Source organism: Myodes glareolus, chromosome 25 (genome assembly GCF_982192425.1).
Source record: "Myodes glareolus chromosome 25, mMyoGla1.1, whole genome shotgun sequence".
Lineage (NCBI taxonomy): Eukaryota > Metazoa > Chordata > Mammalia > Rodentia > Cricetidae > Myodes > Myodes glareolus.
The window spans coordinates 37,839,881-37,865,590 of NC_142050.1; the positions used below are offsets into that span (position 1 = coordinate 37,839,881).

General features: G+C 43.1%; 1 protein-coding gene across 1 annotated transcript; it reads right to left on the minus strand.

Annotated features, from left to right (window-relative positions):
- Positions 1-365: 365 nt before the first annotated feature.
- Mrps33 (mitochondrial ribosomal protein S33) lies at positions 366-9,739 on the minus strand. The gene is made up of 3 exons (XM_085683950.2): positions 9,626-9,739; positions 3,857-4,098; positions 366-725 (listed from the first exon to the last, which is right to left on the minus strand). Exons 2-3 carry the CDS (start codon positions 4,069-4,071, stop codon positions 620-622), a joined length of 321 nt encoding a protein of 106 aa, XP_085540076.1. The 5' UTR covers positions 4,072-4,098; positions 9,626-9,739; the 3' UTR covers positions 366-619.
- Positions 9,740-25,710: the final 15,971 nt, after the last annotated feature.

Consider the following 25,710-nt stretch of genomic DNA (forward strand, 5'->3'; position numbering starts at 1 on the left):
GTACAGCAAGGCAGGAAATATGAACATATATATATATATATATATATATATATATATATATATATATATATATATATAGAGAGAGAGAGAGAGAGAGAGAGAGAATAGGCAGGGTCAAAGAGATGCCATGTAGCTGCCAAAGGAGAAGGACATCAGAACCTACTGGTAAGCCACAGCCTCGTGGCAATACACAGATTAATAGAAATGGGTTAATTTAAGATGTAGGAGCTAACTAGGAATATACCCAAGCTATCTGCCAAACAAGTGTTGTAGTTAATATAGTTTCTGTGTGATTATTCAGGTCTAGGTTGCCGGGAAACAAATAAGCAGTCTGTATTTACAAATCACAATATTTCATTCCCATCTTAAACAAATCACAAGACAATAGTTTATTCATTCCATCAGAGAATTAGGTAAACTTCATATTACAAAACCAAAGTAAGTATAATTTTGAAGAATTTGATTATCTTCAAATACCAGTTACAGTTTAACTGAAGTGGATGTGAACACAGGGTTGGTGTCCACTGAGGAAGGTCACATTCCTCTAATATATAAAAAGATAACGAGATACACTTTCTTAGTCATCGAGGAAGAAATTTTCTTTCTTGACAGGCTGGTACTACTTCTTTTTTGTAGCTCTTTTCCCTTCTCCTTTCTTTGGTTTTACCTTTCCACGGAGCTTCTTTAGACGTCTTTGCTCATCCTTAAAATCCTGATGCTCATCTCTTGATAAAGGAGGAAAGAGAAAAAAAAACACCAAAATATTTACTCAACTATGTTTATCACACTAGAGAAGTGCCAATGAACTGTTCTCTTAGGCTGCTGAGCATGGTTTTCAGGGCATGTGCTTAGTTTGGCGAACAGAAAGTATAGACTGGCTGGGTTGTAAGAATTCAGATGTCAGTTTTCCTTCACAGACACAAAGAGTAGTAAACTTCCAGATGAGACCAAGAAAACCTATGTAACTATGAGATATACCACCCAACATTTCCCTATATAAAATAGGTATATATATATATGTATATATATACATATATATATATATATATATATAAATAACTTGGGTTAGATGCCCAGTATCCAAACAAACAAACACACAACAAACAAACAAAAAAACCAACCTTAAAAAATAAATAAAGACTGAACATTGAGAGGAGTAAAATTTGGACAATAGCAGGCAGATCTTTGTGAGGCCAGCCTGGTCTACAGATTGAGTTCCAGGACAGCCAGAGCTACACAGAGAAACCCTGTCTTGAAAAACAAAACTTGAACATAATTTTCAGTAGCTGCACAGAGATCCCGATTGCCCTAGGAACTAGCATCTACTAAAAATGGCAGTTCTCCAGAACAGCCTGCATGGCAGTGAAAGTCCCACACATACAGGCTGTTGGGAAAAGCTCAAGCAGATGGAAAGCAAATCAAGGTAAGCCTTCTAGGAGTCATAGCAGCCAGGACTAATTATACACGTGGACAGTGCAGAAGGCGAAGAAGGCTACAACTGTAACATGTCTACAGCCTAAGACTAAATACCCCCAAAATGTGCTTAAACATGTAAACACATGTAAGCCATGAGACCCATGTAAATCTGGTTTTAAAACACAGCTCCACCAGACAGACACGAGCTCTGTAACTTTGGATACAAGACCTAGCTCTCTCATTGCACCTTAGTTTCCTCATCTGTAACAGGCAGCAATAATGGCTTATGGATTGAATATACATTATTTAATGGATTTAATAAAATGGACCAAATATATAAAAAAGGGATGCTTTGCTGGGCCCAATTAAATTACTTTTTTTAAAAAGATTGATTTTAAATGATTTGATATCTCATTCCACGTACATGATGGACAATATAGCACAGACCTCATTGGGATTAGCTATGACTGACAAATAAGTCTCAATATAACCATAAAAATTCATCCAAAATAGAGGTTAGATCATGTTGTTCAAATTCTATTGTCCAGGGCAAAAGTCCTGTTCTTTACCACAGCACTCACAGACCCCTGTGACTTGCCTTCTGTCTCCCAGTTGGTCCCTTAGCCCAAACTATTCCTGGGTCATTGCAGGTACACTCCAGCCTCAGTAAGAGAGGCCTTGCTCACTCTTGCCTCTGTCCCACAAGCTCTTCTACAGGTCTCACCAGGTTCACTCATTACCCACGAGCCTGTCTAAACCTCAGTCTCCTCTATGGGGCTGACCCTGACTGCCCTGTTTAAGACTGTTACCATGCCTGTTCCCCAGGTCACCACAGGCTCTGTCAGCACTCTGGATCCTGCCTGGCTAGTTCTGCCCCCCTCAACCGCCTGCAGCATGTTCAACATTGTCACAAAACATATCGTATTATTTATTACATCATTTTTCCATTCTTCATTCCCTCACTGTTTCTGCCTACCACCAGAAGAAAACTACAAAGGCTGCTAGCACAGCAAGGCAGCTTGTTAACTGAGCAAATCGACTGTTTTGGTTGATTTTATTTCCCTCCCTCTTCTGCAGGCTTTTATATTAGACTTTATTGAAGGGATGTCTATATCCATCCTGTCTGATGCTACAGATGGCCATGTATTAGAGGCGTCATTTGCCATAACTACTGACTAAACACGTAAAAATAACTTTGCTTCTCAATGAACAACTAAGCACTTAGCATTTTTTCCCCTTGTCCCCAAAGATAGCTAGGTCTTTGTTCTTCAAATAAATGAAGAACAATATCAAACAGACATATTAAAATAGTTGAATGTGATTTTGTTAGGGGTTATAATCTTCCATGGGATCTGGCTTCTGATATTTTATTCTGGGTCATAATAAAATTAGGTTTTATTTTCTGAGCCAAGACTAATGGCAAAGGAGATAGTCCCTAGCAATTCTAGACACTCAAAAGTAGGCCATACATTATAATCTCTAATAATTTATTAACTTAGAATATCCATTTGTTTTGTTTACTGCTGGTCCTTTAACGTTCATCTTAAATACCTGTACATGGAAAGTACTTAAAAATATGTTGGATAAATGAATACCAACCTTTAGCTCTCTGGAATGAGTATCACGCTGTGCTATTTATTTTATATTACAACAAACGGTCCCAAGCTAGTAGTTAGGACTAATTAAAACATGTTATATTTTAAAGATGGTATGCAATTAAATTTAATGAAATATACTATTTTAGTTCTTTGTAAGGGGCATGTATTAGTTTGGAAATTTTCTTAAAAAATTTTTTTTTTAAAGAAAAATGACCATCTTGGTATTTTATTACTATTTTTTCTACAAGGGTCCTAGGCACTCACTTCTTAGTCCTACCAAACAAACAAAACACAGTATTAAGAGTTATGTGATTTATAAATTACCATTAAAAGTGAACTACAGCTTATCAAAGTCAAATTAATATACCAAAGACACAAAATCAAAATGCCAGAAGTGTGTAGGAGGAGTAAGAATGTCAACAACACTGCCACCAGCCGAGAATGGAGGCTCCCACACTCCCAGTAAGAGGCGGATCAGGTGTGGGGCAGGGCTCTGTTCCTCTATACCAAGAACCAGCTGCTCTGGCAGTCATGGTGCTTGGTGCGTTTTATCCCTCATCGTTTTGGCCCACTCCCACCCCCATCCTTTTTAGAGCACCCTTAATTAACGAGCAATTGTACGTCTCTCTATAGTTCAGTACAATTTGATGCTGGTTATGTTTTAGACATAATTCCAACAAGCAATTTTGAAAGAGCACCTACCCCCACACACTGTACCTTTTGATGTACCTGGACTCTCTCGTAAGAGCCACAAAACTGTAGGGAGAGACAGGCTAATTGTTTTCCTTTGCTGCTTTGCTAACACTGCCTCTGACAAGCCCTATCTTTTTATCTCTCCTCACCTGTAAAGGCCAAGGAAACGGAGTGTGCCCATGAGTGCAAAATATGTGTTGTGATTTGGATACCAGTCGTAAGTCTCTTTCTTTTTGGCCCAGGGCTGCTCACTGAACATATTCACCACTTTCATGGACTTTGAATCAGTAGGCCTGGCCACTTCACCAAAGATCCGGGCACTTAGACGAGACATACGTAGTGCATACTCTGAAAGCGAAGCCATTTCTTAAGCCGTGAGGTACAAGATTCCCTAGAGAAAAGGAGATTAATAGGCGAGTGTGAGAAATTCTGCACTTATCTAGTAAACACTGTAGAAAATGAAACACAGCAAGCCACCCATGAATTATCGTGTACATTGGCAAGATCTGCTCTGGAGTTGAGACATACCCACTGTGCAGCGATGTCTTTCCTCACACCTGTGGTTTTTATATTTTGTGTTTATATACTACGTTTCTTTGGTGTATTGCCTTTCTTACAATTTGTGATCCAATAGGCTATTTACTTGCCGCCAAGTTTACTTGTTTGCAAGCGGGATGAAGGGGCCAGGGAAACAAGTTATTCTGCTAGAGCATCGTTATTAGACCTGGAGAAAACCACCACCCTGGCAATCTGCAGATAAATATGCTGACTGCTTGCCATCTAAAGGTGTAATCATGGCAGAGAAGTAATTATGCTGTTGTCTTTATTATCAGTCCTTTGAACGCTGTTCTCCTCAAGGGCACCAGATGGCTCTGAGAACTGCTAATGAGTTATGAGGTCATTTGGCCTCTAGGTTACTGGATTGAATTCTGCCTAGCAACTGAAAGCCATTTGGGAAAAACAGACAGTAGTTCTATAGAAACAAAACTCAACAGCTCAAATAAGGATCCTCAGCTTAAAAGATCTGTTATCCCCGAACAAAAGTCACCGAGGAATTATGATGCTATTTATCAGCCTTAATGCAGACTGGCTCAGCAGCACCTTGTCCTTCAGAGGTGCAGAATGTAGACACAGACGTAAGAATGATAACTAGGGCACTGAAAATTATAGCTAATAGACAGAAAAAAAAACCCCACATAATGGACATGTAAAAATCAAGAATGCTTCTGGGGGCTGGAGAGACAGCCTGCAGTGAAGAGCACCCGCCGCTCTTCCAGAGACGGTTCAGTTCCCAGCGCCCATGCTGGACTGCTCACAAGTGCCTGGCACTAACTCCAGCCCCATGGGATCTGATGCCTTCTTTTGGCCTCTGTGGGCACCACACTCAAATGGCATGGATTCACACAGACACAGACATAAGAAAGAGTGAAAAAATATTTACCACCAACAATAAAAAGAATGCTTCTGGTAGAATAACTATGCCATCTCATCCCAGGTCAGGTAGATGGGCTACTGTCGGCAAAACACGCTAATTTATGTGAATTTTTCATGCCAAGATGAGAATTCTTGCTGGCTAAAGGACTATTCGGGGGATAGTCTGGCTGACAGAAAAAGGAGCTGGTTTTTAAACATAAAAAAGGCATAAATCTATCTTGAAAAAACCGATGGGAGAACTGCACCAAAACCTCCCAAGGAGAAGGTGCTAAAATAAAACCGCTCTTCAGAGTTTTGCACATTACCCTTGCAAAGTCTGCTTCCATCAAACCAATACTTCAAAAATAAAAATGCCAGGAGTGTGGGAGGAAGAAAGAACGCCAATAAAACCGCCTGCCACCTGCGGAGACGAGGTCCCACACACCTGCTGAAAGACAAGGCTAGGTGCAGGACACCTGATAAAACTTCAAAATAGTGCTCGCATGAAGTAAACTCAGTTTGCCTGAAGAAAGTTTTACTGCCATTTCAACAGAGACAGAACAGAGGTTGACCTGAATCCAACTGTAGAATGCCAGCCTCAAACCATTTGCCGCCTTGAATGCCAACTGGGTGATCTTGGGCCAGCAGTGCCACCCAAAGGCTAGCAAGGGCAGAAGAGTCAGACTGGAGGCCTCATCACGGGATCTGGGCTCACTTAGCTTTCCTTGCTCCTCCTTTCTTACGCACTTTTCTGCCATCTCTGGCTTGGCTGTGTGGCTGCAGATGGGCTCAGGCTGGTGCTATTAGAATGAGGGTTTCATTTTTATCAGAGAAAAAAATGTCATGACCAGTTTAATACCTAAGTGGAAAATAGTGACCGGCAGGCATAGCAACCCTCCAGGGCTTTGCAGGTATCCACAGGTCTTCAGAACCAGCCATGTTTCCATGGATGCTGTTCTTTTTGAAAACCTTGAATCTTTTTTCAAACGCAAGTTTGAAACAAACAAATTGCTTTTGCACTCTTTTCCTTTGCCCTCTTTTGCTTCATTACTAGTATAATAGAAGAATAGATTTCCATTGTAATTGCAGAGGGTTTAAAGAGATACTTTAAGGCAGGCTGGGAACTATCATGTGGCCACTAGCATTTAAAGGAAAATACATCTTGACTTCCCAATCACTTTAGTTTTAAATAGCGGCTACAGTATGAGACCTGGCTTTGCATCCTGCCTCCACCACTCCGTCTATTCCGAACTTTGCCTCTCTAAATTTGACTTTCCCTTTTCTCTAAAAAGAAAGGTTGCAGGAATATTGTGAGAAGTAGGGCAGCGATACTCAGTAAGTGGTAACTCAGAAAAGGAACAACTCTACACCTCTTTGAAAGCCTGGCGTTTGTGTGTTCACACAGACACATCTGCTGATTTCTCGTCCTCCCTTGAGAGCGTGCACAAGCACACATGGTTACGCCTGATAAAATTTCAGGCGTAGCTGTGTGGGCTGGTTACCTGAAATGATACCTTCATTTACAAAGCCTGACGAGGGGGGTGGGGCAACCAGCACCTTGGTAACCCAACAGGTAGGAAAGAGGGGAAAGGGCTCTCTAGAAACAGTCAAAGCCGTCACAGGATGCTAAGGTAATTCCATACTCACTTTGCAGTGTAGTAGACAGGTGGGATATACGGCCAGTAATAGGATCACATTAGAATCCATGGCAACACAGACCACAAAACTCATGCCCTGAAGTGACAAAGTCTTTATGACAAAGAAAGAGAATAAACCTCTTCAGACCTGAGACCTGACTTCCAGCACCATGGCTTTAGTTTCCTTCCAAAGCACAGACACACATCCTAATAAATGACAGAGGAACTTGGTTAAAAAAAAAAAATTAAAAAACAAAAGGATGTGCTTTTTTAAAAAAAAAAACACTTTAAAATTGCATTTATTTATTTTGTGCCGTGTTGTATGCAAGTATGTGGGCACACATGTACTACAGTACACATGTGGAGGTAAGAGGATAATTTATGGTTCTTCCACCATATGGGCCTCTGATACTGAACTCAGGTCGTTAGGTTTGACTGCGGTGCCTTTATCCATTGAGCTATCTGACTGGTCTGAGAAACTTAAAGTACCGACAAACACTCAAATAAACCAACACAGGCCTGGTGTGGCCTTGAAGCTTAGCACTCGGAAGCACAGGCAGGCGAATCTCTGTGAGTTCAAGGCCAGCCTGTTCTAAGAAAAGTTTTAGGTCAGCCAGGGCTACATGGTGAGACCTCATCTCAAAACAAAAACACAAGCTAACCAAGATTGTTTTCTGTAGATACTAGTCCTAAGACTGACACCTTGCTGTCTTTTCTTCCCCCTCTCTAACTTTAAATAAAAAAAGAAAGAAAAAATTAGACTTGAGAGATGGCTTAGCAGTTTCGGGTGCTTGCCACTAGACCTGCGCTCCGAGTGTGATCCCTGGAGCGCACATGTTGGAAGGAGAGAACTGACTCCCCCAAGATACCTTCTCATCTTGGAAGGCTTGTGCATGCGCACGTGCACACACACACGTAAAATAAAATAATTAGGACTTTTCAAGATCTTAGCACGCTTTCTTAAAGGATTTCAATTTTATGAAAGAATATGACTTTTAAAAACGACATCAAGTCAAATAATTTACATGTCGATTAGATTTTAATTCGTAAACAATTATCCCAGGAGTTACATAATAGTGTGAAAAATTTTAATTTCTAAAAATTTATGTGGGTGGATCTGTGTGAGTATGTGCATGTGAGCACAGGGCCCGAGGATGCAAGATGGTGTTGAATCCCCCATAGCAGTGGTTCATAACCTTCCTAATGCTTCGACCCTTAAACACAGTTCTTCATGTTGTGGTGAGCCCCCCAACCTAAAATTTAGTTGCTATTTCATAACTGTAGTTTTGCTACTGTTATGAATCATAATGTAAGTTTTTAACCCTAGATTAAGAAACGTTGCTCGAGACCGGTGTTAGAGGTAGTTGTGAGCCACCCGACACAGGGACTAGGAACTCAACTTGGGTCCTCCGCTAGACCAATACGCACTATTAACTGCTGAACCATCTCTCCAAATTAGTCCCCTTGAAACGTCATGTTTCTTTAAATGTGAACGAAATAATAATACAGTTATCGAGACAATGATTGTTGAAAATGAGAAGCAAAACCAAATTACTTAAATATGTCAAGGAAAACACATTAAGCCCACATCTGAAAACTCAAAATTCCTTTATCTTTTTTCTTTGGTATAAAAAGGGAAGTTTCTTATCTTTCTGATGGGTCTGATTTGTTTCATTTATTTACAGTGGGTGCAGGTCATTGGTTACCATCAGGTTCCCATTTGTTCTCTACCTTATTTTTGGAGACAAGGTCTTTCATAGTACCTAAAGCGCATGGATCAGGCGAGACTGGTTGAAGAGTGAGTTCAGGCTCAGCCTCCCAAGCAAACATCCCTGAGATTCCAGCGCTTTTGTTTTTGCTTATTTTGTTGTTGACTGTTTTTATTAAACGTGGGCACTGGGGATACAATTCAAGTACCCATGCTTGCATGATAAGCACTCCATTCACAGGTCTACTTCTCCAGCTTCTAGATTTGATTTAAAAGATCAATTCTAGTTCAGAATTGGCTGAACTAATCTGGCTTTGGATTAAGTTTGCTTTTCCTTTTTGAAAGGTGAAGATGAAGTGTGCTGTTAATATCAACTGACTCTACTATGTGAATTTGTAAACCACTTGTATGAGATGTACATCATGCATTTTCCTGGGAAGAAGCTTTCTTCAGTTCCTCAAAGCAGAGTACCGAGTGCACCGAACTTGATGTAGAAAGGTAGCTAAGACCCTTTCTATGCTTTTAAATAAAAGGTCATGTTGTCGTCCTTATCTGCCACTATACTCTCCCCAAGTAAATGAAGACAGTCATATGGTCTCCCTGGATTGGGAGATTGATGCAAAACTGAAGGCATGGTGCCTGCCAATCATGACCCAAGGAATGCACACGTGCTGTGACTGAGAAGCAACCTAATCTGAACGAGCATTTAAAAATTGGTGCCAACTCTTTTACTAGGTCACAGGGCAAGAAAGCCATTGAACAGATACTAACTTTATTCCGTTCATTATGAACCAGTCATATTCTCCGCTGTCTGATTCGATCACTACTCAGGTGATGGAGCTGGAATGGTGTCATACATTTTCCTAAGTATCATCTTAATTGCATTTATTAAAACTAACAACAAACAGAGTCTGCACCTCCCACACAAAACCACAGTGTTGAGGGCGGGCTAACCGGGGGAGAGGAAGTGCATTCTTGGTTGGTTTAATTCCTTACAGGACGTAGGGAAAGGCCAGGGTGTTTGTGGGGTACACGTGGGACGTCCGGGCGGGCCCCTAACGGACTCGTCTGGATCCTGGCAACAGCACCAGGCGAGCGACCTGGGTCGCCCTGCACCGCCGCCGCCCTCGGCTGCGACCCCAACAGTCCGCGCGCCTTACCTGCATCTGACCTTGCTCGCACGCGTCCCGGAAAGCCCGCCCCAGCTCGCCACCAGCTCCGGAGAGCAGGGGAGAGGCGGAAGCTTGGCGGCTAGAGCGGAGCCACGGACAACCCGGAACTACTAGGGTTCCCTGGGGCCGGGCCTCGGGTGACACCTAGCGGTCCGGCTCGCTCGGCGCCGAGGGCCTCCGCCGGTGAGGAAAGCTGTGTGTGCTGCTGTGGTTCTGAGAGTGAGGCAGGCTCGGCTTTCTTGGAAGGTTCTGGAGGGCTCGCAAGCTTCATTTTGTTGAGAATGGCCACAGAGCTGCGTCCCTCGTCTCTGAAACTACTTGCTCTTTGATAATAGAACGAAATGCAGTGTTTTTTCATGCCGTATGTGCTCCAAAGATACTAGTTGATGCTAGATTGGAGTCTTTTTGAGCCTCTTTGGAAGATTCTTTTCTATTAGTCAAAGGGTTATCTTTGGAGCTGTATTTCTCTCTTCTGGGCGCAGTGATGGAGCTGCTGGAAGGAAGCTAGACGGGAGCGGTACCACGGAGAGAATTGTGTCTTGGAAGACAGTCCAAGGTCTGATTCTCCTCGTACAGTTGGACAAGCTCTTGTAAAATTCTGCTCCCAACTTTTTCCTTTAAAATGTGTTTTATTAGTTCAACTTATTCATTCATTTTACATCCTGACCACAGTTTCCCTTCTGTCCTCTCCTCCCACCCCACCTCCCCGCCCACTCCTCCTCTGTTTCTGGCATCTGTACTGGCCGGCCCTTAGGGTCCTGACAGGATACGTCCTCAGCGGTAGCTAGTCAGAGCACTTCCTGTGCGCATTGGCTATGTTCCTTTTTAAAAGGTGGACCCGCCCACCTCCCATCCCTTTCCCTTTTTTCTCTTTTCCTTTCTCTTTCTCTCTCTCCCCCTCCCCCCCCTCCCTCTTTTTTTCTCTTCCGCCACTCTTGTCCCCAGGGACTTGTCTCTGCCTCCCTCTCTGTCCCCTTCTTTGCTCCTTTTCTTTCCTCTTCCAAAAAACCTCCAGTGTGAGCTATGTATAGCATGATTTCTCTTTTAGGCTTTAAAAAAAATTGCAACAGACAGCCCTCCCATGGGTGTCAACAAAGTACTGCCTATCGAGTTGAGGTAGGACTGAGCTCCTCCCCTTATGTTAAGGTTTGGTAAAGCAACCCAGTATAAGGAATAGGTTCCCAAAAACCTGCCAAAGTGTCAGGGGCAGGCTCTGCTCCCACTGCTAGGAGTCCGTCCCATACATAAGGTGTCTTAACTGTGGGGCAGGAAAATGTCTTAACCAGTGGACAGTTGTGAGATCAGTCATGGGACCTTGGGCAATCTCGGAAGGAAATCAGATACGTGGACCAACAAAAGTGCAGTTTTATCTGTGTCTGTTGGCAGTCAGAGTGCCCTTTTTGGTCAACTGTCCTTGGGGCCACAGATGGGTTGTTCACACCATATCAAAAACTAATGCACTGAGGTATTTGCCCATCTGTGCACTAGTGAAGGGTTTGCATGTTCAAAAGACCAAGACTTCATGATAGTATCATTTTCTCCGTGGCTTTGGCTTCTGTTATAAGCTTTTCTAGAGGATCCTGGGAAAAAGTATCCCAAAAAGGCGATCTGATTCACCATGATTTGGGAAGGAAGAAGCCTCACCTTACTCTACCGGTGTGACACCCACTTCATAAATATAAAAATTAAAAAAAATTACAATGCAGAATCTACTGCGCTACTCCCCTTCTCTTTGGGACAGCTCATTCCTTGGCAACTTTTTTTTGCTTTGTTAAGTAAACTGCTTAAACTGCGAGTCTCCCCTGAATTTTTCCTTGAAAAGACAAGAGCTGAGAAAGGCACGTCTTCTCAGTCATTAGCTAAGCCTCTAATTGGCAACAGAGACACTCTAAGTCTTTCACCCCTTGCAAATCTGCTTTCAACAGAGTCACGTTTTATAGAGATTCTGCACAGCACTTATTGAATGCTTAATAGTTCGATTGAGAAACCAGTACTTATTTTCTGAGCATTAATCAAGCCCTTACAAAAATACAGTAAAATAGATCTTAGAAATAAGGCAAGTCAGCAGTGAGTTCTATATCTAGAGGGTATTCCATTGACATTGTCTTCATTCCTATAGAATTGTTGTTTGCCAGGTTTTGATATGTTATCAACCAAGCTATAGTAAGCAATCTTATAGACATTTATACCGAGGCTATTAAAATCCCATACATAACTACAGCTGCCTACCTCACAGAATCCTGGGCAGCAGCCGTCCTTGGAGAAATCTCACCCTGCGTTTGCGGTTTCTGTAGATTTGGGTTGTTTTTAACCAATGCCTTCTTAGAGTTTATAAACAAGAAGACTTCTATCCTTGCTTGCCTCTCTGTTGCTGTGATGAAACACTGGCCAAAAACTACTTGGGGGGGGCAGTTGATTTGACTTGCCACTTGCAGTCCGTCATTCAGGGAGACCAAAACAGGGACTCAGGGCAGAGAGCGTGGAGGAACACTGTTTAGCTGACTTGCTCGCATGACTTGCTCGGCCTGCTTTCTTCTACAACCCAGGGCCACCTGCTCAGGAATGACCCAGCCCACCAGGGGCGTGGCCCTTCCCCATCAATTATTAATCAAGAAAATGTCCCACAGACATGCCCTCAGCCCAAGGTGCTGGAGGCAATTACTCAGTTAAAATCCCCTCTTCCTGGGTAACTCTAGTTTATGTCAAACTGATAACTAACCAGTACAAACTCATTTATATATTGGCTGTTAGCTTTAAAGCCAGATTTGTTTTTTTTTAAATATTTATTTATTATGTATACAATATTCTGTCTGTGTGTCTGCCTGCAGGCCAGAAGGGGGCACCAGACCTCATTACAGATGGTTGTGAGCTACCATGTGGTTGCTGGGAATTGAACTCAGTACCTCTGGGAAGAGCAGGCAATGCTCTTAACCATTGAGCCATCTCTCCAGCCCAAAAGCCAGATTTGTAATTGATTCATGGCATGAAATATTCTAAATGTATCCTCACTACATATGGGAGTTGGTTCCATGGACATCATAATCTGTGGTTGTTCAACTCATAGACTGATATTTGCATATAATATATGCACAGCTTATAATATACTTCAAATTATTTCTAGATTAGTTATGCTATCTCATACAGTGTAAAGATCTGTGAATAGTTGTTATTCTGTATTCGTAAGGAAATACTGACAAAAAATGTCTGCCTACCTTTACTATAGATACAAGACCCCCCAAAGTTATTGATCTATGATTAAGTGACTCTATGCATAGAAGATCCATGAACATGGAGGACCTGCTATATTTGCATAAAGCTTGGTTATGCTTCACATGTCTTTTTTAAAAATCATTTTAACTGATTTGCTGTATTTTATAAATATTTGTTTTTAATTGTGTGTGTGTCTGAGTATGAGTATGTGTAGCTATGTTCACATGATGGCAGATGCTAGTGCAGGACAGAAGAGGATGTCATATAACCCAGAGCTGAAGATTTGGGTCCTCCTCTTCAAGAGTGGTATGTGCTCCCCATTGTTGAGCCATCTCTGCTGATTTCTGTTATTAGTATGTTTTGTGCAAGTTTTCCTTCCTTCCTTCCTTCCTTCCTTCCTTCCTTCCTTCCTTCCTTCCTTCCTTCCTTTCTTCCTTCAACCCTTCCTTCCTTTATTTATTTCCTTTAAGACTGAGTCTCCCAGTGTAGCCCTGGCTTACACGGAACTCACTCTATAGACCAGGCTGGCCCTGGGATCACAGAGACCCACCTGCTTCTGCCTCCTGAGTGCTGGGATTAAAGGCGTGCTCTATCATTTCTGGAAATAAATCCTTCTTAAAACACAGCAAGGTGATTGGTGGCTACTTCCTTCTCTGCCCCACACCTTTCCTGACATGGAAAGGTGCCACCTTAGGACTTCCTGGAGGTCCCCACCATACCCCATGGAAGAGGATGAGGAAATCCTGAGAAGAGCTGTGAAAGGAGGCAAAGTGTGGGGAAAGCAGAACAGAGACCGTGGGACTGATGAGCTCAATGAAGTGTCCTCTTGCTGGAACAAATAAAAGATTCCTGATTAACACAGTTAAGAACACACCACCCTTTCATAAAGAGCAAGACCATGAATAAAAAGAGGGCAGCGAGGAACCTGACAGACACCAAGACCAGAAAGAAACAAATGCAAAGAAGCACAGAAGCCACCCTGTAAGTGCAGCCAGCACCCGACCAGCGGCTCAGTGGCTGCTCTCCCAAGGAAGTGCCCCCTCCCAAGTGTGATCCACCTTCCTGCTGGCTTTGAGGTAGAGCGGCAGGGTCACCCAGCCCAGCCCACTACTGCACCTGCCACTCCTGCAGTGAGGAGCCCTGGAGGTGGGAGGGCTCTGACATCTGAGACCTGCTTTCCCAGTAGGTCCTTTGTTTTTACAGTGATTGCTGCTTTTGTTGTATTGTTGTTGTTCCTAAAGCAAGCCTTACCTACCTTGTCCTGAAGGTGTCGTGACAAGAGTAAGCTGTCTGGGCATTGTCATGAACATCCATGATTCTTTATGTATCCTATCTTGTTTGGAAGTTAGTTTCAAAACAAGCAATGCTAGAATTTAAAATTTTCAGGTTGTTAAAAACTAGCCCCAGTTTTTTTTGTCGTACTGCACTTTTGTGGTTATTTCCAGAATTTCTCAATAGAAAAGAAAAGAAATGTAAAAAACAAACACAAACCCAGAGCACCAAGGTGTATTAGTTTTTTTGTCTGTTACTAACCAATGGCATTACAGATTTAGTATGTTGGAAAGAAGTTTATTTTGGCTCCTGGTTCTGTTCTGAAAAAGAGGACCCACATTCTGCAATAGCTTTCTTTCCTGGGGTATGTGTACAATGTTTGCCTGCACATTCATGTATGTGAGTGTGGATGTATGCATGTATGTCTGGAGGGCAGAGAACAAGTTCAGGTGTTGGTCGTTGTCTTGCACCTTGTCTGAGACAGGATCACTACGGTACACTGCTGTGGACAGCAGGCTAGCTGGCCTGGGAGCCCACAGCAGGGTTCTCTCTCGGCTTTGGTCTCCCAGTGGTGGTGCGCTGGTGTGACAGATAGGTGCTACTGTACCCAGCTTTTGTGCAGGTTCTGGGGAGTGCAGCAAGTACTGCATTTATTGAGCTGTCTCCGGTGCTCCTGGCAATCTTCTCTTGCTTGCAGAATCTTAAGCGGGTAAAGAGCAGTGCATGGTGAGAGACGGAGCATGCGTGTATCTTCCCTGGTCTCTTTCTTAAGAAACCACCAGCATTCTTCATGAGGACTCCACCCCGTGGCTTATTTATTTAATATTAATTACCTCCCAAAGGCCCCGTCTCTAAATGCCGTGATGGATTAATTTTCTACTCTCTTAATACCTCATAGTGAGGGTTAAACTTCAACCCATGAGCCCTTGGATGATGCTCCCAAGCCATATCCAAACCGTAGCACAAGGTGTAGAGAGCTATAGGTGGGCACCATGCCTGTCATTAAGTAGAATTCATGGGGCTCATGTTACCTTCTTGAAGCTGTCGTAATAAAATTCCACCCATAGTGGCTTACCACGTGTGTTTGTTCATCACATTTCCGGAAGACAGAAGTTGAAATTCAGTACTATTGGACTGAAATCAGGATATTGTCTGGGCCATGCTCCTAGGGAAGCATATGCTCCTTTTGGGGAGAATCAGTTCTTTGACTCTTCTAGCATCTTGTGGTCACTGGCACGCATTGGTGTGTGGCCGTATCATTTCAATCTTCAAGGCCAGTATGTTCAAATAATACTTTTCTCTCTACTCTTCTTGCCTTTTCCTCTGTGTGTGATTTCTTACTGAGTTTTTTCCAGACAGGGTTTCTCTGTAGCTCTATAGCCCAGACTGGCCTTGAACTCACAGAGATCTACCTGTCTTTGTCTTCACAAATGCTGATATTAAAGGTGTGCCCCATCACCGCCTGGCTCCCTCTGATCTTAAGAGAGTTATGTGATTACATTTATGACTCATCTGGCTAGTCTTTTTGTCTCAAGACCCTTAATTTAACCACATATTTGAAGAGCCTATTCCAATATAGGGTAATGCAAATAAGGACTATATGACTTCCTTTCCTATTTGTAGATATTTTACTATTTTTCTTTCCTTATTTCTTTAGCTAAGATCCAGAACACTGTATTGAATAAGGGAGATCAGAGTGGGCACTTTTGCCTGGCTCCTGATTTTAGAAGGATGTTTTGAGTTGTTTTTCTATTTAGTATAATGTTGGTATCCATTTGTTATACATAGTCTTTGTTATGTTGAGGTATGTTTGTTCTCTTGCTACTGTCTTCAGGACTTTTATTATGAAAAGACATTGAACTTTGACAAAGGCCTTTTATGCACTTATTCTGATTGTGTGACTTGTGACCTTGAAGTTAAAAGTTATCCTGCCTCAGTCTCTAGAGGGCTGGAGTTACAGACTTAAACCTCCATATCCCACCATAGCAGTTTTATTGATAAGAGCCCAAACTAAGACACAACTCAAAGGTCCATCGGTGGGTTAATAGATAAGCACATTGTGGTACCTCTGTACAGTGGAATTCTATGAAGTAACAAAAGGGAATAAATTATGTATTCTTTTGTGCTGGGTAGTCTTATATATACTTGATACAAGCTAAAGTTATCAGAGGAGGAAGCCTCAATTAAAAAAATGCTTCCTTAATATCTGTTGGCAAGCCTGTAAGGGCATTTTCTTAATTAGAGATTGATGGGGAAGGGCCCAGCCTTTTGTGGGTGGTACCACCCCTGGGCAGTCAGTCCTGGTTCTATAAGAAAGCAGGCTGAGCAAACCATGGGCAGCAAGCCAGTAAGCATCACCCCTCATGGCCCCTTTGAGAGTTCCTGCATCCAGGTTCTAGCACTGCTTGAGTTCCTGTCTTGGCTTCCTTCAAGACAGACTACAGTATGGAAGTGTATGCCAAATAAACCCTTTCTTTCTCTCTTAGGGTTTCTATTGCTGTGAAGAGACACATGACCATAGCAACTCTTATAAAGGAAAACATTTAATTGGGTCTGACTTACAGCTTCAGAGGGGTAGCTCATTCTCACTATGGCAGAACATGGTGGTGTGAGGGCAGACATGGTTCTGGGGAAGGAGCTGAGAGTACTATATCTTGACCCACAGGCAACAGGAAGTGAACTGAAGAAGGCATAGCTTGGGCATAGGAGACCTCAAAGCCCACACCAGGTAAGGAGAATATAATTCCTCCAACGAGACCACACCTACTTAAAGCACCACTCCCTATGGCTTATGGGGGCCAATTCCATTCAAACTACCACACTTTTCAACTTGCTTTTTGGTCATGGTGTTTCATCACAGCAATAGAAACCCTATCTAGGACAACATATGAGTATGTCCGTGAGTCTCAGAAGCATTGTGCTAAGCGATATGTAAGACCCAATAGGCTACATGCCTTTTAGTCCTTTTAGGTGTCATTGTGGAGATACTTCACTGGGATTGGAAACTACAGGACAGATGACCATAGGGGGCGCTAGTGACGAGGAAGAGTTATTGGCCACAGAGGGGCTGAGGGAACTTTCTGGGCAGTAGATGTGCTTTTTCCATTACACTAGCGGTTACACAACTGTACTTGTTTGCTAACACTCATCAAACTGTGTATGTAGAGCAGGCCGAATCTTGTGGTATGTAAATGATAACTCAGAAAACCGGCTTTAAAATGAGAGGTGTTCTTTTTATAGCTTGTCAAATGAATGCTTCCTCTTCTTCTTCCTCTTTAAAATTTAGATTTTGCTGTGTAGATATGAATACAGAAGAGATGAAGCTCCATTCCTCCTACTTTCTCTCTTACCCTCCGTCTTCTTGGAGATGATGATCGTTCTGAGGTTGATGTGTATTATTCCTGTGTGTGCATTTGTCCTTTTGGACATCTATATGTGCCATAAATAGGATACAGAAGCCATGCCTTTCATTTCAAAAGGACAGAGCTGGGAATTTCCTATATACATCTTTTGCATCTTGTTTTAATCACTTGAAGTTGTGTTTCTGAGAGTCATACATCTTAATATATACATAAGTAATGGATCTATTTTAATTTATGTAGAGTATTCCACTATATGAATATATTATGGTTATTTAACATTTTGCACCAAGGGAATACTTGTCTCTAGTTTTTTTCATTATCAGAAGCATTCAGTGAACATCCTCCTGCAAGCTGCCTTTTAGTACATACATACGCATCTCTTCAGGTGAGGGGCCTGAAGTGTCATCTTTGTGTTTACAGACTTTTAAGTAGCCTTTCATAATTGCATTGATTATAACCCACCATCAGTGTATCTAACATTTCATATGGCAGACTTGTTAAGTGTTGGGAAGCAATACCTAGTATGCATATTTTAGATTACAAGTAATAACATTATAGCTCTTTTCAGTGTGTGTGTGTGTGTGTGTGTGTGTGTGTGTGTGTGTGTGTGTGTGATATCAATTATCTTGCTGGATTTTTTCCCCATAAGCTGTCCACCTTGCTTGTTGGGACAGAGTTTCTTTCTCATTGGCCTGGAATTCATCAACTGAATGAGGCCAGAAGGCCAGTGAGCTCCAGGGATATACATGTATGGGGGTTTGAATAAGAATCATCCCCACAGGCTCATATGTTTGAATGCTTAGTTATCAAGGAGTGGGACTATTTGAGGATTATGAGGTGTGGTCTTGTGGGGGGAAGTATGTCACTGACGGTGGGCTTTAAGGTTTCCAAAGGCCATGCCAGGCCCAGTCTCTCTGTCTCTGTGTGATCTGAAGATCAAGATGTAAACGTTCAGCTACTTCTCCAGTACCGGTCTGCTTGCGTGCCGTCAGGCTCCCCACCATGAGGATAATGGACTGAACCCCCGAAACTAAGCAAATCTCCACTTTCTTATAAAAGAAATGAAATACTTTCTTTTGATAAGAGTTGCTGTGGCGATGGTGTCTTTGCACAGAAATGCAGCACTGACTAAGACACTGGGTCTCGGCCTGCCTAGCACTGGCAACACAAGTGTGTCCTCCACACCTGGCTGTTTACTCCTGTTCTGGGGTCAGACTCAAGTTGTTAAGCTTTTACCATGAGCACTTTACTGACGGAGCTGTCTCTCCACCCCAGACTGTGTCTCCACCCCAGGCTGTGTCTCCACTCCAGACTGTCTCTCCATCCCAGACTGTCTCTCTATCTCCCAGACTGTCTTTCTATCCCCAGACTGTCTCTCTATCCCCAGACTGTCTCTCTATCTCCCAGAATGTCTCTCCACCCCAGACTGTGTCTCCACTCCAGACTGTCTCTCCACCCCAGACTGTGTCTCCATCCCAGACTGTGTCTCCACTCCAGACTGTCTCTCCATCCCAGACTGTCTCTCTATCTCCCAGACTGTCTCTCCATCCCAGACTATCTCTCCATCCCAGACTGTCTCTCTATCTCCCAGACTGTCTCTCCATCCCAGAATGTCTCTCCACCCCAGACTGTGTCTCCACTCCAGACTGTCTCTCCATCCCAGACTGTGTCTCCATCCCAGACTGTGTCTCCACTCCAGACTGTCTCTCCATCCCAGACTGTCTCTCTATCTCCCAGACTGTCTCTCCATCCCAGACTATCTCTCCATCCCAGACTGTCTCTCTATCTCCCAGACTGTCTTTCTATCCCAGACTGTCTCTCTATCTCCCAGACAGTTTCTTTATCCCAGACTGTCTCTCTATCCCAGACTGTCTCTCTATCTCCCAGACAGTTTCTTTATCCCAGACTGTCTCTCTATCCCAGACTGTCTCTCTATCTCCCAGACAGTCTCTTTATCCCAGACTGTCTCTCCATCCCCAGACTGTCTCTCTATCTCCCAGACTGTCTCTCTATCCCCAGACTGTCTCTCTATCCCCAGACTGTCTCTCTATCCCCCAGACTGTCTATCTTTGGTTTCACTCTCCGCCCCGTTTTATTCTTCATTGTTCCTTTTTCCATGTTATTCGTTCTGACAAAACACATCACTGTTACCTAGATGCTCACACCAGAAATTCATCTATTATTCTGAACTCCCAGCTGCCTTCTCCCAAATCTGCCCTCCAAGTCTCCTTAGCCTTTATTTCGTGGGCACAGCATCACGCTGACCTGCTGTCTAGTCTCCTTCCATCAGTAGACTTTCCTCATTGTAGCAGTGATCCTTTGTGAAGTACAGATCTGTGTCCTTCCCTCAACCTTCACTGATGGCTTTCCACGCTCCAAAGTCCCATCGCTGCAGGTCTCTCCAAGCTGCCTGTGTGTATGTGAGTGTGTGTGTGTGTGTGTGTGTGTGTGTGTGTGTGTGTGTGATTGTATATACACATGCTTGACACATGTTTGTGTGTGTGTGCCTGTGGAGGTAAGAGGCTGAAGTCGGGTGTCATTCTTGGTCATCTCTACCTTACCTTTGAGAAAGCCTCTCACTGAGCCTTGAGCTCACTGACGCAGCTAGGTTGTCTGGCCAGTGAGCGTCCAGTGCCCCACTGGTCCCTGTTTTCCCGAGCTGGGATTACAGGCTTGTACTGCGGTACCTGCCTTTTTATGTGGGTCCTGAGAACTGAAACACAGGTCCTTATGCTTGCACACCAAGCACTTTACCTGCCCCCAGGCCCCTCTAGTGACTTCAGATGCTAGAAATATGCTTTTTATTGTGAGTCTTTAGTCACTTCTCTTAATTAGGCTCCTAGGATGACTGGCATATCATAGCTTCTCTCCAGGCACTTGCTTCCTGGTGGCGTTTTCGCCTTCCCTTCCCTTTGTTAAGATACTGTTACCAATATAATTACCTCATCTCCTCTCTGTAACTCCCGGCTGTCTCTGCTCCTGGGGTTTCTGGAAGTTGCCATCTTCATCTATACATCAGCACCATTGTCATCATCAGTGTTGGAGCCCATTACATGTATTTCTGTGTACTAGTTGCAGTGACTATATAGCTAAAACAAAAAATCCTTTTTCTGTATTATGCTGATGGTTTTACCATTCAATTTTGGAATAGAATCAACTTGGTTGTGAAATTCAATTATTTCATGTTTTTCTCTACTTAGCCTGAGAATATTTTGTTTGGGAATTGTGCATGTGTACTAAGGGATGTGATTAGTGTGTAATTTTACTTTCTCTAAGTCTAGTCATCAGGTTTCAGGGTCAAAGTCATACTACCAGGGGAGAGACTGCCCCCTGCTTTGTATCCCCTGGAACAGCTGTGAAAGTAACATTGATACTTCTAAAAATACTTGGTAGACTTTGCTGGTATTTGAATTTATCTGTATCTAAGTTTCTTTTTGTACCAAGGCCTTAAATTAAAAATTCTTTAAGAATTATTTTTTATTGTTTTGATAATTCTCACTGGTCATTTAAGACAAGGTTTTTAGCAATTTCTTTGTCATTATATCCATTTTGGCAAGATATATATTTTCTAGAAAGTTGTTGATATCACAAAAAATTTAATCTGTGCTTGCACAATATACTAAAGGTTATAAATATTTAAAGAAACAACTTCAGACTGATATTGCAATAGCCCCCCCAGACCTTAGTAGGTCCCCAGACACTGACATGCCCCCAGACCTTTGCACAACTGACTCCGTGATAAAGTACCATTCAGGCCATAAAACTCAGCATGTAGACGGCACCACCTGCCAAAACAAAACCAAAGACTTAAACTATGAAAATCCATGTCTTTGGAAGTCTCTAAATGTACTAACCTTGCTTTTGAGTTCCACTAGTGGCTAATTGTTCTTGTTAACTGAGGTGTGTCAACCCGAGATATGGTTTTTGTGCTTAAAAGTTCATCCCGAGTGAGGCTTGGGATCCCAAACACTTAGCCTAGTTGTCGAGCCACTTGCTGGTGAAGACTTTCTACTGGCTTAAGCCCGTGTCTGAGTAGTCACAGGAGGACACCCCACAACAATATAATCTCTGTATGTTTGCTTTCTGTTTTGTGTTTGCATTCATCTTGTCTTCTTTCTACTCTATTTGAGCTAAATTTGCTGGATTTTACCCCCCATAAACTAAGGTAGAGACTGAGCTTGCTGGTGTCAGTCGCAAACAGATGTGGTTATTCATCCCCTTTATACTAAGCGTGTTTGGGGTTCTCACTAAAATCACGTTAAAAGCATTCTGGCCGCCAGGCTTCCATCTGTAACACCCCTCTCACAGCCCCTCCTCTCTCTGAAAGCTCAAGTGCCACACTCTGTGACCACTTCTTCAGATGTACCCCGCGAGAGCTTGAAAATCAAATGTGTATTTCCTTCTCGACGTAGATCCCGAACAGCGCCTCCTCCTCCTCCTCCTCTTCATTACTATTGGACTGAAGATTGAGCGCAGGACCTCACTCATGCTTGGCCCGTGCTCTTTTGGCGCTACATTCCCTTCCCAATGACACTCTTTTGAAATACAAAACACTCCCCACCTCAGCCTATTGGGGACCTTGTAGTGAGGTGCCGCTAGAGCAACATTATCGTGGTTCTTTGGTCTCATGGGAGGGGTAATCTCAATTGTCAACTTGGCTAACTCTAGGATCATGTGGAAGACAGGCACACCGGTCCAGGGTTATCTTGATTTAGCTGTGGGAAGCCCCATTCTAAGATAGGATATTGGAATGTGTAAGAAAGGAGAAAGGATGCTGAGTACAAGTGTTCATGTGTTCTTCGTCTCAGCCATAGGTGCTGTGATGGGTGTCTGACACAAACAACTTTATGCAAGAAAGGCTTGTTTTGGCTCACAGTTTTGAGAAGGTTCCGTTCTGGTCACTTGGCCCCATGTGTTCTGGAAGAACATCAGGGTAGTATTGATGGTGTGGTAGGATACTGGATAGAATCCTGGATAGGATTCTACTGGACATCCAGCCTACTGGATAGAAAGTTGAGGAGGAAGGATTAGTGGCCATCCGTAACCTTTGAAGTCACACTTCTGTTGATCTGCTTCCCCTAGTGAGGCCTTATCTTCTAAAGTTTCTAGAACCTCCCTAGAGAATACCATCAGCGATCTTACGTGGAATATTTCATTTCTGAAACATAACAGAGGTAAGCCCGAGATTGACACAGCCCAGGGTAGCCAACAGCCACTGGGAGTCTCCTGTTTCAGGGCTGTGGTGTTGTGTGTTAATTACAGGCGCAGTTTGGGGGCAGATTGCTTCCTTTTCTCTGCTGCCTTTCCTAGCTCCCCCGGCCAGGGTGGGTTTTGTGGTCCTGGGAGAGGCGCAGCCTAATGGAACAGAATAAAAATGTGTGGAGTCAAAGCTAGGCATTTATCTTCCCTACCCCAAACTTTTTTTTTTATTTTTGAGACAGGGTTTCTCTTTAGTTTTGGGGTCTGTTCTGGAACTCGCTCTGTAGACCAACCAGGCTGGCCTCAAGCTCACATCCAATTTTTTTTTTTTGAAAACATTTTGCTCATTAATAAAACATTTTGGTCATGGCTGCCCAAGGAGGCTATGAGGAGTAACAGTGTATGAGGATTTGTTGTGTTTGCTACCTGTGTCGACGTTCCTTTCAGCTTTAGGTTGAACCTGCCTCCCTAGGAGTTTCTTGAACCTTCGCATCCCTGGCCTCTGTCAACAAAAAGTCCATAAATCAAACTCTATTTCCAGCACTTATTAATATTAAGTTGTCTGCTTCTAAAATGTTCTCCATATATTTTAATGTTTGAAACCAAAATTTCTCTCAAAGTTCCAGCGTTTCCACAGTGTTGCTCTGGGTGGCAAAGAGTTCTTGTCCTTGGATACACCCTGGAATGCTAGAAATTCATATTTCACCGAAGCATCATGCCTTTGAACTTTCTACTGACAGCATTAGCATTCTGAGAAGTTCACACTGATATTTCTATATTAACCCATTTTGAGTTCTTAATCGAGTCATAATAATTTGAAGAGGACATATTCCTTTCCAATAGCACTGAGGGGAATCTTAAAGATGAGGGAAAGAGGTTTGAGAAAGAGTTTGGAAGCCCCAGAGGAAACATTAATTTGCTTCACAAATTTGCCTGCAGTTTGCTTTTGCAGTGACTAGACCGGCTGTGTGTCACTGTGGCCTCTGTGACTATACTTCACCATCTTTAATAGACAGCAGTGTCAGTGGCCAGTGGCCTCTGAATGGAGCCTGAATAAATAGGCCCATGGTTTTTAATAGTGATAGCATCGCCACACTTACCCACAGGTCGGGGAGTCAGGTGAGGGTTGTACTTCAACACAAGTGCCAGATGGCCAGGTCTGGAGCTTAGCCTCACCATTCACCTCTCATGCAACCTTGGGAAATAGTTTATATTTTTAAGCTTTTCAATTAATTAATAATTAATTAATTAATTATTTTGAGACAGGGTTTCCTCTGTGTAACAGCCCTAGCTGTCCTGGAACTAGCTCTTGTAGACCAGGCTGGCCTCAAACTCACAGAAATCTGCCTGTCTCTGTCTCTCAAGTGCTGGGATTAAAGGCCTGCGTCACCACCGCCCAGCTTAAACTTTATTTTCTTTGTGCTTGAAATGACAGTAATAGTAACATCTTAGGGGTGTTATACTGGATACAGTAAGCTGCCATTTAAGTGCTCTTTAAAATGATTTATAACTTTTACTTATTCTTTAATAACTTCATATTTGAATACAACATATTTAAGTTTTATCTACCCCCTGTTCCTCACTCTCTAGCTCCTCCAGGGTCGCCCCACACATCTCCCTCCCGACTTCTCCTCCTCTTCTTGTCACCCTGGCTCTAACTATTGCCGCCAATATGCACTGTGAATGTAGGCGCCTTCCACCAGGGAAGTCTGTGACCAACTCCTGAAGTAAAGTAGCTCTCCCTACTCCAGCAGCTACCAGCTGCCAATAACCTGCAGTTATGGACAGGGCCTGTGAAACACTACCCTTTCCACGTCATAGTGCTGACTGACTGGCTCGATCCTGTGCATGCCCGAGCTGGCAGCCACAGCTGCTGTGAGCTCATGAATACAATGACTTTGTCATGCCAGTAAGATCTTTGGCAGCAGGGTCTCCCAACCTATGGTCTTCCCTCTGACTATTCTTCTGTGATGTTCTCTGAGCCTTGGTGGGGTGGGGATGTGGATTAGTGCTGAACACCCAACAGTTGCTTATACCCCAAACTGTTGAGTCTCTTTCTAACTGCTATCTACTGTATAAAGAGGCCTTTTGGCAAGGGTCTGGGTTTGCGGCCAAAGCGACAGTGCAGGAGGTGTTCACAAATAAGCGATGGGATTGGTGGCTCTTTTCTCTGTCTTTTAACCTGTCCTTGTTTGTCATCTTTGCTCTGAACAGCAAATATATAAAGCAAATGGCATCTGGGTGCAGCATTGTGTGTGTGTAGTCCCAGTCTCTTAAGACTCAAGAGTTGGCGATGAGCCTGGGCAACAGTGAGCTACCTCCTATCCCCACAAAGAAAAGACGAAGGAAAAGTTTGAACCCTGGAAGCAGATTCTCTGTGTTCCAGTCCTCAGTCTAATAATGTTTGCCAACTTTGTGACCTTAAGTAAGTTACTTACTTTCTCTGGGGTTCACTTTCCTGTAAAGAAAGAATAGTAGCAGAACCTACCTCAGAGTGTTAGTGTCAGAACTAAGAGTAAAGAATTTAGCTACAGCACCAACACTATATGTGTGTGTGTGTGTGTGTGTGTGCGTGCGCACGCACGTGTATGTGTATACATTCATATATAATTCCAGAAGCATATGCTCACATTATGTAAATGGTAGATGATTGACATTTTTAGGTTGGATGAATTGTGGATTAATTATGTGGCATAAAATAGGATTTGGATGGGGAGATAGCTCACTTGGTAGAGTACTTATTATACAAGCATGAAGACCTGAGTCTAGATTCCCAGTACCCATGTAAAAAGCTGAGTATAGTGGTGCATCCCCATAATCTCAGCACTGAGAATGAAAAGACAGGGGGATCCCTGGAGCTTGCTGCCCAGTCGGTCTAGCCAAACAATGATCCCCAGGGTCAGTGAGAGACCCTATCTCACAATGAAGGAGGAGAGCAATATGAATGTTGGTCTACAGACTCCATGCACCATAAATGCCCCCAACAAACACACCCCATACACAGGTTTGAAATTTCAGAGTAAGAAGCAG

Bases quoted from the DNA above. Each gene is read 5' to 3' on its own strand.
- Mrps33 (XM_085683950.2), bottom strand. From the start codon at position 4,071: ATGGCTTCGCTTTCAGAGTATGCACTACGTATGTCTCGTCTAAGTGCC. The intron at 726-3,856 runs GTGAGGAGAGAT...TCCTTTATCAAG, and splicing joins CGTTTCCTTGGCCTTTACAG to AGATGAGCATCAGGATTTTA.